The sequence below is a fragment of the Lissotriton helveticus genome, chromosome 11, assembly GCF_964261635.1.
Source record: "Lissotriton helveticus chromosome 11, aLisHel1.1, whole genome shotgun sequence".
NCBI classification, from domain to species: Eukaryota; Metazoa; Chordata; class Amphibia; order Caudata; family Salamandridae; genus Lissotriton; species Lissotriton helveticus.
In genome coordinates, this window is record NC_136072.1 from 981437668 (window position 1) to 981456124 (window position 18457).

Here is an 18457-nt window from a genome sequence, read left to right on the forward strand (position 1 = left end):
ATAACATGGCTAACAACTGCTCAGGGCAGGTGTTAGCTTTTGGAGATATTCGCGCTTAGCGCGAATATCTCCAAAAGTTGGTAATAGGAGATAGCGCTGTTAGCGACTGTTTCCAGTCGCTAACATCTTGGCACGCCCACTTTGCATGTCATTAGTGATAAATATCACTGACATGCAAAGTGGGGCCCAAGATGGTCGCTATCTCCTACTAGCTGTCGCTAACTGGTGTTAGCGACAGCTAGGTAATAGGGAGATAATTTTATCTCCGCTTTCTTGGCTTTTAAAGCCAAAAAAGCGGAGATAAACCCCCTTGATAATATGCCCCTGATTATTTATTGAGAGCCCTTTCAGAGCCCATGGCTTCAATTTCTGTGAAAACTGCGTTTGAAAATTCGCAAGTTGACCCAATGTTTCCCTCACACTTTTAGAAGAAATAGATCATGCGTCATGCCTGATGCACTCATTTATGGTAATACGAGGACAGTAAGGCGCCCGCCTCTTTCAGCAGCCACCACTGTGTGTATTTAGTTATAATTTCCTTACCACTTTGATGGGTCGGAGGGAGGATATGCTGTCGCTTCTTCGGCTGTTAGTCCAGGAATCCCAGCGCGGGTACTCTCCCTTTTCGAACACAAACTGTTCCCCTTTGCAGTTTGCATGTTCGTATCCGACCCAGCTGTGAGAGAAGAGACATTTTAATTCATTCATTTCCATGTACAAAACAACTGAACGACTTTGTTTCTTTCACATAAATGCCAAACGTTTTCGTGATCAAAGAACTGTAAATTACTCAATATTCAGCGATATAACTAAGGTTGCACCTTTTTGTGGCACAATAGGACTCATGTGCTTTAAAATACAGACTCGTATAACTTTAATAATTCAAGAAAAGGGAAGTTAATGTAATGCTTCTTCCTTCTTTATTCTCCAATGGCTTATCATTTTAGGTCGATTTTTCTGATACTTCAATTCATTTCGGTTTTCTTTTCCTCTCTTCGATTCTAAAGTACCCAAAGGCTGTGCACGGTTTCTTTTTTTTAACGATGACTTAGATAGGCATGTTCTTCTAGAGGTGAAATGAATATGAACCTGGAAATCTAATTCCAAATACCTTTTTTTAAATAAAATCACCTTTAGTGGACCCAAATATTGGAATAAATATTCCATTACAGTTGAGCAAATCTAATCTTTTCAACCTTTTGGATGGAACACTAATGTCCCCTTATAACAAAGGAGACGTACATGATCCCCAGTGCTACCCACCCATACATTTCATAGATAAAGAAGGGAAAACTTTCACTAAAATCATATTGAATTGAGTCGACACATGGACAGAAGACGAACGTGTGCTGTCCTTGGTACAAGGTGGATTCAGGGAAAGTTTCGCCACCGTTGACCAAGTTTTATTTTATAATTCTTGATGAACAAATATGCCATCAGAAAGAAGGCCCTGTTATGCTGCTTTCTTCTAATTCTCCCAACCGTTCAGTCGGTCCAAAGAAAACATTTCTGGGAAAGGCTAAATAAATGCGGTTTGACTGCTCACCTAGTTCATCTCATTTCAGTGATGTGCCGTTCCTAAACAGTATAAGCCTGATAAAAAAAACCAGGGCTACTACCCAGGCAGTTTTTAATTTGAATCAGTGGCTTCCAGTGTGGGGCACCAGTACTTATTTTTGGGGACCGGCACATAATTTTCAGATATTTACTGAGTGCAAGAGAGGGAAAACACACAAGATCAGAAGACGGAGGAAAAGAAGGATGGCAAAAACATCACAAAGGGAGAAAGCAGGGACCTGAACGACTGAGATAAAGGTGCAGGCAATGTCTGGTAGTTCGCTATAGAAGAATACAGTGGATTCAAGACTCAATCAATCAATCAATCAGGATTAATAAAGCGCTGCAAATCACCCATGAGGGTCTCAAGGCACTGGAAATGCTAGCTGCTTTGTGGTGATCTGTTCATTTGAACAGCCTCGTCTTGATTCCTTTCCTGGATTCCCTGAGTGATGAGGTGGCCCTAACCTGCAGGGCAAGGTCATGCCAAGCTTTGACTGCCAGGTGTGAGAAGGAGCATTCTCCACTGTTGCCTCTGCGGATCCTGGGGGGGAGTCTGTGAGGAATAGGGAGGAGTTTCATAGGTGTTTGGTCAGTTGGTGGAAGGTTAATCGTTTATTGATGTATGCTGACTACCAGCCTCGGTACTCGGCGGGCCAATGTTTAATTGCACCAACCACACACAGGCTTCTGAGCAGAGCTCCAGAGATCGGCACTCATTCTTTTGCAAATTAAGCACTGTACCCAGGAGATTTTAGATGAACAGGGGAGTCAAGCAAGGATACTTGCTAATCCTGGTGCTCTACGGTTTGTCTATCAACGACCCTTGGATATACTTAGGGAAGAAGCACAGGCCTTCTCAAAAGTAAATGGCATTCAAATACAAGTAGTACTGTATGCTGATGATTCAGTTTTACTCAAAAGATGTGAAAATGCTCTTCTGCTGCTAATGAATCAAGCAGAACATTTCTTCAAGAACCTTGGATATATTTTCATTAAAGAAAAACAAATTACTTTATATCTGTTGGGGTACAGGTGACATAACTTAGTAAGTTAGAGAATGAAGGTCAAAGAAGGAGTTTGTTGTACTTTAACAAGTATTAGCTAAGTCAAATGACAAATGGTAATATGCATGTCTGCAATTAGTATGTTAGCGCATTAAAGCCAGAATGAATTACTTTTTCAATGCTTCTTCGTGGAAGTCATTTACCACTTAAATTCTAGTCATGGGTGTATTTAGGCTTCAGAAATAGGGCATGATAACCAATCTTTTAGGCAGGACTTCCCATCCAAAAAAAGCTGAAAGGAAGGTTGCACCCAACACATTTTCTTGGGTCCTTAAATGACCACAGTACACATTCCCATACTGATCCAGTTATGTTGTTGCAATAACATTTCTGTTAATTGTTTTCCAATTTTTTCCAATTTTGACACCAGAGAGTTACCACTAGTCAGCCAACATATTTCTATCTTCTTGCCTTTCTATGGCACATCTCAAGTGGAAGAGAGGCACATGTCACTTTGATATTTTAGATGGCTGCATAGATCATTCAATCCCCCAAAAATCTGAAGTATGGCTCTTCCCTAATGGACTGTACTATGTAATATCGATGCTCAGAATATCGAGATATACTAATATCATGGACAGAATATCTAGCGAGAAATTATAGAAAGGTAAGTGCATATACAGGAAGTAGAGATTTGCTATTCTTATCTCCACATCCATGCACTTTTAGGATATACATATCATCAAGGTACATATATGTGGAGGTAGGCATGGAAAATCTATACTTACTTATCTTTTGGTATTTTATGCTTCGATATTGTGTCCATGTTTGGTGACATAGAGATTCCTACCTCGATATCCGAGGCACACCCGCTAATGGATGCTCTAGAGAAATGGTGACAGAGCACCACAGCCTCTTCCTTCAATTGTAATTAGTGGTATAATGTCATTTGAATTTGAAAGTATACATTCAATTATATAATTGTCAAGAGACAGTCTATGTTGAGTCATAATACCCAGCCAATTACATTTGGTTCCAGTTAGGATGACATTTATTCCATTGTATGTCTTTGCACATCAGCCGTAGTAGCCTTCTCAACACAATCTGTCCAAATATGCAATTCTTCCCTTAGCCTGTGTAAATACATTAGGTGGAAAGATACATACGGTCCAGAGTGTACCAAGATGGAGCCAACCTTCTCCATTCCAGCCTCCTTCAAACTGGTGCAGAGGGCATTAAGTTCGTGGCTGCGGCCTTGGAAATTCTCCTGTTCAAAGATGACGATCTAAATATCAAAAGAGAAGCGAGAGGAGTTGATAATGTATAACTGTGAAATGAGAGAAAAGCAGTGAGCTAGCAGAAAATGAAGCTATGGAAGACTATATGAATGCACAATGACATCAATATAATACAATAAATAAGGCAGACAAACTGCTGGATGTGGCTGGCAGGATAGATTTGGCGAACAGGTGAATTTAAGAAATAGTGGATAAGTAGGGGTTGGTAATAATGATACATTTTTGTGCATATCCGCAGATTATGTCTGGTTCTTCTATGATTCGCCAAAATCCCATAAAAACAATGATGATATTTCAACTTTTGTAGATGCACTTCTAGTGTTGGGAAAGGGCAATAGAGAAAGATTTGAAGCAGAAATCACATACGATGAGGTTATGGAGACATTTTCCAACCTTCAATTGGGGAAGTTCTTAAGGCTCAATGGTCTCCCATTGGAGCTACTTAAGAAGATGCATAGCCGTATTGTGCCTTTTCTTACCAGGGCCTTCTGTGATGTGCTGCATGAGGAAATAATACAAGAAGATCTAAGAATGAGCACTGTGGTTCTTATCTTTAGAAAAAGTTAATTTAAAGACAGATGTGAGTCCTACTGACAAATTTTCCAACACATTTTGAAACCGAAACCCTCACCAAAATGTGTCCAATCCTCCCGCAGGAGTGGTAGAAGCTCTGATAAGCCCTGATAGATCGAGGTTTATGCCAAATAGAGCCTTTACAGTTACATTTGGAAGACTACACAATTGCTTTGACTAGATGGGTAACTGAACCAATGACAATATTGTCAGTGATGCTCAAAGGCTTGGACCCTTTCAAGTGGTTGCTAAATTCCCACTGCTGGAAAAAGTGGGCCAGGGCCCTAATATCCTGACATGGATCAAACTCCTGTGTAACTCCCTATTGGCCAGTGTTAGGGTGAATGGAATGTTGTCACATACTTTCCTTCTACAAAGAGGGACCAACCGTGGTTCCCCTCTCTCCAATATTGTTTATCTTAATACTCGATCCATTAGTATCAGGTGGCCCACCTTTTAAGTGAGTCAGCTGTTGTTCAAGATGGGAATACAGGATCCCCCAATACATTGACAATATTTTATTATGCATTAAAGATCCGAATCATACTATAATAACATTATTGGAGGTGTTTAATATTTCTGGCCATTTTGGGGATTTAGAATTATTATTTATTTGCACAGTGGAATTGTTACTCAGAAGGGTGTCCTGATGCTAGAACATCTGCAATAAAAAAACATTTGCGGGAAAGAAAGAATCAATTACAGTGCAATAAAGCGCAAAGACTTAAGGGATTTATTGAAGGCCAGATGGTCTGGTTCCAACCTAAGGACAAGTGGAAGGCCATTTATTCTTTTTGGCCTTAACCAAGAATGAACGCCCAGCCGAGCATCACTTCATATGTTGAGGAATCAGAAGTGTGGCAGCTATGGAAGAGTAAAGCAATCTATTAAGGATGTAGTACAAGTCACTTACAGGCAGAGGTCTGTATTATACCTAGTAGTTGAATGTTGACCTGCAATTAATGTGGCAACCCTGCTTAGATTAAAATCAGAGGGATTTATATATCCGGTGATATACATAAGCAGGGATCAAAATAAATGTTATGAAAGCAAACAATATTCGTTAATGGGTCGTTTTTGGACAGAGACAGCTAGGTGGGAAATCCTTGCACTATTCCCGGTTGTACCAGAAGCACTTTTTAAAATGACCAAACTATTGAGCTGTCATTAGTTTTTCAAAAAATGCTCTCTTTTGGATCTCATATGTTTTTTTCAAATAAGTGGATGCTGTCTTATGGAGTTTAATGTGGAAAGGCAGTGTGCCCAGGATTGCACTTTTACCGTTGGGTGTTTGCCCTACGTAACCTATGTAATTATTTGCTGGTGGCACGCTTGATAGTGATTAATGCCAGAGATTAATAAATGGGCCTTCAAGGTGAAGGATGAAACATGTTTGAGAATGTATTAGTAAATGATGAGACATGGGTGATATGCACACTATGCGTTCAGAATTTTTATTAAAGCCTGGAATGTGGCCACCTACCATATTGAATGGCGACAGCGAATAACTGGGGAAGCCCCATTGTGATCTGGGAACTTCATGAAAGACTTCAATGGTTTGCAGGGATTCATGGAATGGATTCAGGGAATAAGACCTGGTGATTTTATCTAGGTTGAGAGATGTGTGGGGTGTGTCCCTTATTCAAGTTGAGTTTGGAGCATGAGGTGTGAAAGACACAGTTATTGGTTTACTTTGAGCTACGCTGTACCCTAAATAGACATGTCACAACAGGGAGACTTTTCTGGAATATACCCCATGGTAGAATAATCTTTCTTTTGAACGTGTGATGACCAAGGCAGTATTGTAAAACAGAAGGTATAACAGTAGAAGAAGAAGTGGAGGGCTTTAATGAGGAGGACTAACAGGAGGCCCTCATTTTTGTAAATAATTCTTTCTTTTTTTACTCAATAAAATGCTTAAATGCATTCCCAATACAATACATTTCAGCACTTCTATACTTGCAGTAAAAACAGGAGGCTCTAATGTGTCCGAAAGAAGGTGCTATCAGGGAGGGTGTAATATCTTCATGAGTTAGCGTTTTAAGCTGCTATAATATGTTGCTCATGTTTTGTCAAGTATCATGCTCATGTTACCCTATGGTCTTTCCTCTTCACTTTCCCCCTTTCCTCTGTGCGTGCGGACACCACATGCGCTTTCTTGAATCCTTAGGGAAATGCTGGTAGGTTTAGGGTAATGATTTCCCATTTTGTGTGGAGATGTGACAGAAGTGGATAAAAAAAAGTGTTTTTACACTCATCCAATTTCAAATCAGAAGGATATCAAATGGCACATTCTACCACCTATTATGGCTCAAATACAACAGTACTGGTTGGCGTGTAATGAGACAATTGTATGAGACTGCAGGCACTCGATCGGGGATGTCCCACACACTGACCCTTTTGTCTATATGGTGAGACCTATAGTGCAATAGTGGAGTATGGCTTTGAAGCCCCGAGCGCTCTGTGCCCATATTTGTAACTGGCTTGCGTCATTGTCCTTTGTAAACGCTGACTTCCGAGTCATAATTAGGCTTATTAGTCCTCCTTGGTACCGCCTTGTCTGCATTTGTTACCTCCCATAACGACTGGACCTTTTACTGGTGTTGTTACATGGTATGCTTTATAAGTCGGTGAGCACGCCCCTTTCTTTAGACGTGGCTTGTTTAAAGAAAGGGGTGCAGCCTTCATGAATGTGTAAGCGCTGCATGGGCGCTAGTGAAAAAAACAAATATTTGCAATGCAATAGGTCTCGCATTTGCCAGGGTTTAAACTATTCCATTGCCTATAGCTTAAACTCTTGTTAATGGGAGACCTATTGCATTGCAAATTCTTGTTTGAATCAGTTGTGTGGCAAGCTAGACTGGCTTATGGAAACTGTGGTGTTTATTAGCAGAATAGCCATGGTAAATTTGAGAAGGCATTGGGAAGCATGGAGGCGTGGATTACTGCAACACTATTGCATTATCTCTTTTTTAGCTTTCTAATTTACTTATGGGACCACTTTTATTTTGGGGCCAGTGCCTATTTTCTCTCTCAGTCTGTCCCTGAATATGAGAACAAATGTGTTTCATTTCATTTGACTTAGTACAATGTTATTCTATAGGGGGACTGGTATACCAGAATGAATTACAAATGTTTTTAAAAAAAGAGGCTCTCGCGTGGACACAGCAAAGTCACGTGCAGTGGCAAGGTTAGCGAGCCGAAGCTAAAATGTCAGCAGTTTTCTTTGAAAACACAGACGGGATTTCATCCAGCTGGTATTTGATGCACAGTGAGAGAATGTAGGCAGAGTCGGGCATTTTTCATCGATGAAGTCGACTTTCTGTGCTGCCTATTGCATTGTTCCAATTGTATGCGCTCATCCTGTTCATCAAAGGTGATTTGGGGGTCAACTCTATCGCTCATCTGAAAGCACCGAATTGGCAATCTGGCGAACAGCTCTTATTGGCTGCAGAAGTTAACTGTTTGCACTGAGGCAAACCGAAGGGAAGAGGCTACGACTGTGGTTTTCATATACTGGGGCAGATCTACTAACAGTTTGCACCGGGTTTGCATCACTTGTGCATAATGTTTATTTGGAATTTACTTTCCAGTGCAAATTGTGTTTTAGGCTGGAAAGTTCCCATAAAGTAATGCAAGGCAGCGTTTGCATTGTTTTGCATTACTTTGGGTTAAGGGGGAGTTCCCTGGGTAATACATGGGTATTCCCATGGAACCACCAATGGTTTTTGATTGCAAAGCCCTAGCTTGTAACAATAGTAGAGCAGGTTTAACACCAAAGAATAATACCTCTTTGAGGCAGGCGTAAAAAAGAGAAATGCTTTTATTTCTCCAAACTTATCTAACTTTGCATGTGTGCTGCATCATACTGCATCCATGAAACAGGGTACACTGTCCAGATATTTAAGCGTCTTTGATATAGCGGATTGAATCAAATCATAAACGCAGATAAATAAATCAATTGAACGGATAAAAAAACAATCATGGGTAACAAAATGAATAAAAAAATAATGAACAACAGGCGTAGAAAAATAAAGTTATTTCATTCACTTTATATATATTATAAATAAGGCTCACGGTTTTCCGTTTAAACGGATTTTTACATATAAATACAGACGGAAAACATGTTTTCCTTTGTCTCTATTTATATGTAAAAACGGCAAAATACTAGCACATTTTACGCGCTGCTGTGCTCCAGCAGAGTTGCCTTGTCACGCCCTCTTGCTGCTTCTAGGGCTGTGGCTGCCTTCACTACAGCGAAACACCAGCGTTAGTTTTGCTGGCCTTTTGTTAGCAAAGTCCCTCGAGTGAGCCTGGCCAGCCGTTTCAAAAGAAAGGCAAGTACGGGGGCTTGGGCTGGAGTCAGTGGCGTACGCTGTTGGGGGGGGCGGGGTGTCAAAAAGCAGGAATCGGAAGGTAGCGCATAGAGCTGAGCCCAAGGCACACAGATTCGAGCGTAATCACATGGGCCACTTCTAAATAATTCACTCTGGTGCTGCTGTTTGTCCGGTTCAGCTCATCAGCTTGTCGGACTGTGTTGTGTGCAGCCCCCCTCCGTCTCGCTCTCACAATGCCTGCTATCCTGTTAATTGTTTTAGCACTCAGTAAGTGCCTGCACAATGGGGGGTCGTGGCAGGAGGCACAGTGCCGTGAGCTCCCAGGTGATCCGTGGTTGTCAGCACCAGGAGGCCTGCATTGTTCTCAGCGCCCCACCTCTGAGAGGTGATTCACTCTCACACTCACGGCATTCAGCCCCCCCTCCCTTCCCTTGTCTCGGGCTGCGATCTCACTCCTGGGGTGGACAGGGGGGATTGGGCACTGGAGAGAAGAAACCCAATTCTATATTTTCAGCCCGGGCTGCGCTGGAAGTCAGGGCTCAGTCAGACACACCCAGGGAAGAGGGTGTAACTAAGTGAGATTCAGAAGCAGAGTATTTGCAGAGTTTGTGGCCAGACTGCATAGCCCATAACTATTGCTGTCTCTTCCTTTTTGCCCGTACATGACAAGGGCAGTGTCAAATTCTGCTGCCCCCCCTTCTTTCTTCCTCTTACTCCCTCTCTTTGTTGCGCTCCTCACTTGCAGAACACCGTGACTGTTCTTTCCTTTCCTTACTGTCATTCATTCCCCAGTGAAATGGATCAAAAAAAGGACACTTGTCTTACAAAAGTCTTTTCCTGACATTTTTCTATTCCAAAACGCGGCCTCCGGAGGAGAGAAAAAGGGTTTAAAAAAACGGATATTAAATACATAACTAAATAAAACAAGACAGAGTAGTTGCAAAGGGGCCAGATTGGTTTTATTCACACCCAAACACATTAGCGCCACCTTACAGAGTTTGCCAGTCAAGCGCTACTTTTCTTTTCATGTCCTTAGCTTTCTGAATAATGAGTGTAAAAGCTTTAAGTTGTATTCCCTATAAGTGTTTAATTTTGCCTGAATGTTGTTACTTTTTTTCGGGCAGCAAATTACTCTTGTCTAGTGCATAGTTTGAATTGAGTTGCTTTTAGGTGTTTATAGTAGGACGCGATTGGGTTGTAGCTGAAGGGAGTGTGAGTTTCTCTTAGAAGGGCAGAATGGGGTTCAGTGGGGGAGAGGATGTAGCACTCTTTGCATATGACAGAAACTGCAAGGCTCTGAGACAAATGGCTTGTGATAGCACTTTTAAAGCATATTTGGGACATTCTGCGACGGAAATGGCAAAAAAATAAATACCATAAAACCGGGAGCCCTAATTAATTATAAAATAAAACACATCAGTAGGGGTACAGAGAAAAGCAATCAGACACACATATGCCCAGTGTGTAGTTTGTAGTGTTTCACAGCTCCACTACTCTTCTCGAATTTACTTACCATTAGAACAAATTCTACAGCTTATGGATACATTCTTCTGATTGTTTTCTGACAGAAAAGTTAACATGCACACGTTAACATGCGCACAAGATTATTGAAACAACAAGGACCACATGGCAACATGGTTAAACACTTGATTGTGTTTAATTCTAATTGTTTGATTCAATGTCTATTATATGATTTACACCGAAATATCTGGACTAAGTTTTCTCAGTTTTATGAATGACCCCCTTTTGGCCATTGACTTCAGCTGATTCTGTTGCCCTTCCTTTAAAGCACACACTATACAACACATATCCATGGTATGAACATTTTAAAGTTTGTCTAGGCATAGTATTTTTTACTAGACATGACTCAGACACCTTTGCACTATGGTGGAAAGGTATGTGAGCGCGTCAGTGCTAAGGAGACAGTACAGTGGTACTCCTGTAGTACCATTTTACGTACTCATACATACCTTTGTGAACTGACCCCAAAACATGTCAAACCAGAATAAAATGAGATTGTTCAAGGAGTATGAATGTGCGGTGAGTAGAAATAGAAAGGATTTTTCACTTTTACTAACTAGAGTTTGGAAATTTCGGTATGGTTCACAAAAGGCATGAAAGTGTACTCAAAATAGTAGTCCTGTATTACTCTTTTACATACTCTAACAAGCCTTTCTAACTGAGAGCCCAAACAAATGTTTCATTCTCATATTAACAATTGAAAAGTACATGACACAATTTGATAGCAGATTGCTCTCAGGGTCATAGCTTGGTCAGTAAGATTGGTGACGGGGGAGGTTCGGATTTCCTAACAATCACACTGGCATATAATATTAATATACATAATACGACAAGCAGAGTACATGAGAGTGGCTAAAGGGGAAGTTGAAAGGAAGATTAATGATAATTGATACAGGTACGAAGTTAGAGAAAACACAATATTTTGTAAAATAACCAACATTTTTGAAGACTTTTAGGGGAGAGAGTGTGTATGCATTTTTATCTGTGTGTATGAAAAATCTCTGGTGAAATACGACGGACACCTCATGTTAGATTTGGGGGTCACTAGTTGGCACAGGTAGGTACTTGTGACAAAGAGGGACCCTTGCCGCTAGTCAGGGTAAGGGGGGAACATTCTGTGGATAACCCCTGCTCACCCCCTTGGTAGCTTTGCACGAGCAGACAGGCTTATCAAAGGCCACGTGTAAAGTATTTGTTCCAACACTCACAGTAACACAGTGAAAACACCATCAATGGACTCCACAGAAGTTTAGAAAAATAGAAGCATTTCATCTAAACTAAAGAAGACCAAAACGACAAAAATCCAACGTACACAGTTCAAGAATATGATTTTAAAATAGTTCTAGTGTTTGCAATATAATAATCCACAGTTGCGTCACGTTTAGCCCAAAGTACCTGTAGATGCAACAAAGTTACAAAATGAAGCTGCAGCGTTGAAAAACAAGCGATGTGTCACTCCTGAGACCCTAGGGAGGCGATGAGACAGCCCCGCTGGACGCAGCGGGCGTGTTGCGACGAATCCAGTCTGTATGGGGAGGGATGCGATACCTTGTATGGATTCTGGTGCGCAGGTTCGGTAGGAAGCGTCTCGCACAGGCACGATGCGACGATCTTTGGGATGGCGATGATCTCAGGTGTGGCGGCGATGCGCGGGTCGCGTCGATCTTCTCCTCTCGCAGCCCCTCGATGCGATGGCTTTGCGACGATATTCGAAGCAACGTGATGCGGTCTGCAAGCAAGCGGTGCAGCGATTTCACCCAGCGATGAGAGGCGCTGCAACGATCTCGATCCTTGCGGCGGCGGGAATTTCCTCGCACTGTCGGGGATGCGCTCCGCAAGCGAGCAATGCGTCAAAATTTCAAATTGTCTTTGTTTCTCCTTGTCCAGCTTCCCAAACAGCAGGCCACAACTTCCAGAGGCCCCCTCAGTCGGATTCAGCACTCCAGGAAGGGCAGAACTCTCTCAGCAGAGTTCAGCGGGAAGCTGGGGTGAAGTCCTTTTGTTCCTGGGACGTCTTAACAGGAGGCCAGCTCTCTTCAGGCCCTTGGAGATCTCTTCAAGCAAGGGGAAAAGAAACAACAAAGTCCTTCCCCTCTCCTTGGCAGCAAAGCAACTGCAGGTCAGCCCACAAACACACAGCAGGACAGTCCTTCCTCTTCAGTCTTCCAGCTTTCTCCTTGGCAGAGGTTCCTTCTTGATTCCAGGATGATATATTTTTCTGTAGTCTGGGGTCCTATACCCCTAAAAGTCTTTGTTCCCTTTGTGCAGGAGGGCTCTGAGCCTGGCCTGAACCAGTTCTGGGTGTTCTTTGAGCACTTTGTTTTCCTGGCTTCTACTTTCCTTTCAGAGAGAGGGGCAGGGTTGTGAGCCGCCCAGCAGGAGGTGGAGCCAGCATTGTGGAAGGCAGGTACAGCCCTATTCAGGCCCAGGTGCTAGCCTCTCCCACCACTCTAGATGCAGATGGAGCTACTCAACCCAGGGATGGCCCACTCAGCCTCTGGGAGCCACCCAGCCCCTGTCACTCACAAACCAGACAGTCAATTCACAAACAGGCCAAGGCACACAGAAAGGTCAGACAAGAGAACAGCCACTTTCTAAAAGTGCTATCCTCAAACACAGGATTTAAAAAACACCTTTCCTATAAGATGTGTTATCAAATTCTGAGTTCAGGGATGCCAGACTTTTATGTCCTATCTTGCTCCTATGGGAAGATATGCAGGTAACCACTGTACACAGCATTCCCCATTATAGCCTATGGGCAAGATAGCCTTACAATAGTGAAAAACGAAAATGGCTGTAATTCACTACCAGAGCATGTCACAAACACCAGTACATGCCCTAACTTTCATATATGCTGCACCCTGCCCAGGAGGGTACCATGGACCTTCCATAGGGGTGTCCAATGTGTACAGAAAGGGAAGGGTTAAGCCTGGTCAGTGGGGACACTGACCAGGTTGACATGGCAGTCCACAGACTGCGCACAGGGACTACGGTAGCAGGCCTGAGACACCATTTTAGGGCTACTCATGTTGGTGCACAATCAGTGCTGCAGGACCACTAGTAGCATTTGAATCACCAGCCCTAGCACACTCAGTGCACTTTACTAGGGACTTCCTGGTAAAACAAATATACCAACAATGGATAACCAATCACAATAACAATTTACACAGAGAGCATATGCACTTTAGCACTGATCAGCAGTGGTAAAGTGCCCAGAGTCCTATTGCCAAAAACCACAGGTCAGGAAAAATAAAAGAGGAAGAAGTAAAATGTTTGGACATAACCCTGCAAAAAGGGCTATTTCCAACACCTCACTATACCCAACTGAAAGCATCTGGCCCTAACTATTTACCAGAAAATACATTTAATAGGGGGTGTAACACCCCAAACAGCCCCCCCGAAACTACGCCCCAATTGCTTTGTTGAAGGGCTGAAAAGAAGAGTGATGCAGACCTTTATCCTACACGATGTACATGCTCAGCCAAAATCATTTGTGTATCAGCGATGGGGCTAGCCCAGGTAACATTTTGGATCCATCTGAAAGTTTTGCAAGCAAGTGGAGAGCATACATTGACATTAGGGCACTCTGGGGAAACACTATTCTAAAATAGCCGAATGCAATACATTTCTCATTAATATTTATTTATGACACATTTGAGCTCTTTCGAATGTTCTCTGTTTTGCGAGCTGCTTGAAGCTTTATAAATGGAAGTAACATCGCAGGAGGACACACTGGGTAGGCTGCATATCTATGTGCTCCCACTATTATTTGAGGAAAACAGTAAGGTCAATTGGATTCCTGAGGAACGTAAACCCCCTTTTGAAAACTAGCCATACCCTATTAATTTATTATACTACATTTTATCCCTCAGCAGTTCTATAAACAGGGCTTGACTGGGAACCCAAAGCAGCCCTGGCAAATTTGATGGACCTGCCCCCCAGGGGAGGAGGGGTGAGAGGGGGAGTAACAAGTGTGAAGCACTGCTGTTTTTGTTACTGAGGGCAGATATTGCAGCACCGCTGCAAAACTGCCCACCCGCTGTAACAAAAACGGCACCCCCAGCTGCAAAACCCCCTGGGAAAAGGCCTGATGCCTGCTACGGCCAGCCCGGCCCTATCTATAAACACCAAGAAAGATTCAAGATTTCCCAACACCTAAAATCAAATTGTTCCTGGTGAAAGTCTCTTCTTGGAGTATTTTTCAAAGTAATATACAGTGAAATACAGGTTGTTCTTGAATGGTTCATAACTCACAGTTTACCACCATACCTGGCAAGTAAAACTCCACAGCAGGAATATGTGTTGGATCAGATTGGATCAGATTTGCAATATGTTTGACCACTCAGTAAAAACTACTACTGGATTGGAAAGATAGGTGCAAACATTTTTCTGACTATTATTGTTCCCAGGTAAAGTGCAAAACCTGAGCTAGCATTTGCAATATACAATCAACTCACAATGGTAAATATGCACACAACTAATGCAAAAAACAAGAACAAACATTTTGAAAATTGTATTTTTTACTATGGGAGACACACTTAACACTAACTCCCTAAAAGTGTATGTAGATCATATAAGAAAACCCAAAAGGGACAGTTTAGTTAACTGAACACAGTAATCAGTTACTTTTATTTTAATTAAGTTTCAAAGTGGTTGGTATTATTAGTGGTTATTTTCATAGTTAAAAGTAAACAATCACGTTTAGGCACTTTTTCAAAGTGCTCTAAACTTCTAAAACAGAGATGTGTAAGACTGCATCTGTGGCCCATGAAACCTAAAATGTGTTATCTAGTTAGTTTTTAAGAAGTAACTTTAATAACTGAGGGCCATATGTATGATGAAGTGGCGGAGCGTGTCGTTAGCCACCTGGGCTTAGCGACACCCTCCGCCACTTTGGAATTGCAAGGCTGCACCATATTTACAAGAATGTGGTGCCGCCTTGCATTTCCCCCTGCGATGGCGCTAAGTTTCACAACTTAGCGCCAATGCAGGCCCCCTTGCACCAGAGGGCAAGGGTGTCTGTGTGCAGGGAAGGATTGGTTATGTTTAGGAATGTGTCCCTTCCTGCACATAAACAATCCTAAATTGCCATTTTGTAACTTTCATGTGTGCTGCTTCATGCAGCACACATGTGACTTACAAAATGGCATTTTTTAAAAAGGTTTGTTTATGTACTAGAAGGGACACCTTGCTGTACATGGCATTTTGCTTTTTTTATGTATGCACACAGGGAAAAAACATTTCTCCTCATTTCGCCACCTTAAGACCAAGGTTTTCCTGGTCTTAATTTTGGCGCTGCCTCCGATGTACACCACCCTTGTACATGGAGGGCAGCATCAAATACAATGGGTGTTGCAGTGGAACGTCCACCACAACACCCACTGCATGCCCCTTTCACGCTAAGCATAGCGTGAAAGGGTGCCGTATGTACAAGGCAGCATTAAGCCACGTTAAGTGGCTTAACTCTGCCTTGCACATAAGGCAAGGCCCCTATCAAGACCCCTATCACAATGGGAACGTCACAAAAAGTGACATTCCTGTGGCGATAGGGCTTGTACATATGCCTCTGAGTTTCAAAGGTGCATGGAAACGATTACTTTGTGTGAGGGAAGAGGCACGCAGGATAGAAGGAGCTAACTGGTTTTCTCTGAATGTCTGTTAGGACAGTGTGAAGGAAGAGGTGGGTGAGCAGCATCCTTGTTTACTTTGGGACAAGGTTGGCCCCTGGAAGAGGTTTGGAACCATTTGAGCATTATTTTGGGTAGCTGGAGATAAGTATTACAGACAAGTGATTAACATTGTCAAGGAGCCCAAAGAGAAACATAGCAAAATAATTAAAAGCTTCTTGAAAATTATTCCATCTGATTACTGATCATAAAGAATATATTTAGAAAATATGCATCTATTAAAATGTGGGCTTTCGCAGTGCTACATAATTAATAAGGTAAACTAAAATCTACGAGAATGTGAAGTTTCTGAAATGTTGCAAAGAGCTGAATAACTGATAATGACTGTTTTTGTCCAAAATAACAAATATGGTGTGTCTTATTGTTAATTACAAATATTGTGCAATATCTTATGTGATTGTTATATATGTTGAATATAAGCTTCTGAAAGGATGCCTAGATGATGATTTAAGTACAGCAGAATGGGTGAGCTTAGTTATTGCTTTCCCATTGGAAAGGGGGTAAGGCAAGGGTGTGTGCTCGCACCATTTCTTTATACCCTCTATAAAACCAGCTTGGGAGACTTTTTAGCACAGGAATGTCAAGACCTGCCCAGCATTGGCAACAGGGCAATTAGCGTATTATTATACACCGATGATGCGGTCCTGTTAGCTCGCACCTTGAACGGCCTGGAAAAAGTAGTGACGAGTTTCGTATCTTAAATGTGAAGCCTGAACCTTAAAGTTACCACCTCAAAAACCTTTGTCATGAAATGTAGTAAGCCCATTGTAAAGTGCCGCAATATATTCATACATAGCGGGAAACTTGATTTTGTAGATAATTTTTCATATCTGGGGGTTGTTTTTGACAATAGGGTTTTATGGGCAAAAGCTGTCAACTGCAGAAAATTACTTTTTGCTAAAGCTACAGGAGCTCTGATTAATTTTGCAAGGAGGTTGGGCAAGCGCCCTGTTGATGACCTCCTGGTAATATATAAAGCTAAATGTATCTCTGTTGCCTTGTAATGGGCTGGTATCTGTATCATGTAAATGTGGAGCCACTCCAACAAGTTGAAAATACTTTTCTGAGATACCTCTTGGCTGTTCCTGATAGCACAGTTACTTACATCTGCCATGCCGAACTGGGCCTGCCATACCTGTCTGACTTTATTAAAATCCAGCCGATTTTATTATGGCATAAGGTCTGGACAGGTGTGTCTACAGGCCTAAATCGGGAAGTGATTTTAGATTGTTTGAAACTGCAGCAGGTAAATGACATCCGCTAGCACGGATATATTAAAACATTTTTTGTGACCTTGACCACATTGAGTTGTTTGACAATCCTGACTCCATGCTTCATATCTCGATGAAGGACCTAAAAACATTATGTTTAAATCATCTGGAGACGATCAGGCTGCCTTCTAACATTATGAAACAGTCAGTCAGAGCCAATCAATTACTCGTGATTCAAACAGGGATACAACCGTATTTATTATGTACCCTGTTGGACTTGGCCCTTTTGGCAGGTTCACCCCGAAACTTTTTGCATTTACCTAGCCTGTTTCTGTAACCTGGTGTTGGTGATTTTAGGCCTCTGCGCACTTTTTCACTGTGGTCCAGTGTAAAGTGCATGCGCTCTCTGTGTATGTGTGGTGAGACTGGCCTGCCCTCCCATAGGAATGCATGGGGAATATGTGTGTCCATGGTAGTTCCTGATGTGTGGGGAGTGCAGGGGCGAGTTTGGTATATGCGAACTCGTGAGATTAAATGCTGCGCGATGATGTGCACGGATTTATGGTGTCTAGTGTGGAAGTGCCACTTCTAGAATTTGGCATATCTGTGCAGTAAATGTGAATTGACTGTCTGGCTTGTGATTGGCTGGAGCTGGCTGGTGTGCCTGGCTCCAGGAGTCAGGATGGGTCCGCCCCGGTGGTGAATGGAGAGATCCGCATGTTGATGGGAGGGAGGAGTGCACCTGGGACCTGAATAGGGCTGGGCCTTCCCTCCACAATGCTGGCTCTACCGCCTGTGGTGTGTCTGATGTCCCAGACCCACCCTGTGAATAGGCAGAGGGACTGAGCAAAACAAAGTGCTCAGGAACCAGTTGCATCTGGTTCGCCCCTTGCCTGCACGTTTGGAAACAAAGGGATTTTGTGTTTAAAAGAGGGGCTGTGACCCCATGAAAAGGTTCATGTGTTCAACTTGAAACTACCAGGGGCGTGCTGCCGCTGGGGCCCAGGGGAAGGCTTGCCTCCCTGGGCCCTGCCCTGCCCCTGAATTCCTGGAGAACGTTTCTTTGCTGGGAGCTGTCTTGCTCCACCCTTGATGCTTCAGGACCTTTTGGACCCTTTGGCTTGCTTTCTCCTTTGCCCAGACCAAATGCTGCCTTTTTGCGCCCTGGGAGCGCTGAGATTTGGCTCCCAGAGGAGCCTGGAGCGTGGCAGCCCTGAGGGAATCCCCCGAATATGGATTCCCCCAATATTGCTGGGATTGTGCAGA

General features: G+C 42.7%; 1 protein-coding gene across 1 annotated transcript in view; it reads right to left on the reverse strand.

Annotated features, from left to right (window-relative positions):
- CRYBB2 (crystallin beta B2) overlaps positions 1–18457 on the reverse strand; it is a 56176-nt gene that overhangs the window by 16310 nt on the left and 21409 nt on the right. The window contains exons 3-4 of the mRNA XM_078666076.1: positions 3731–3849; positions 544–676 (exon numbers count right to left, since the gene is read on the reverse strand). Of these exons, the coding sequence (XP_078522202.1) occupies positions 544–676; positions 3731–3849 (252 nt within the window). The remainder of the gene's footprint in view (positions 1–543; positions 677–3730; positions 3850–18457) is intronic.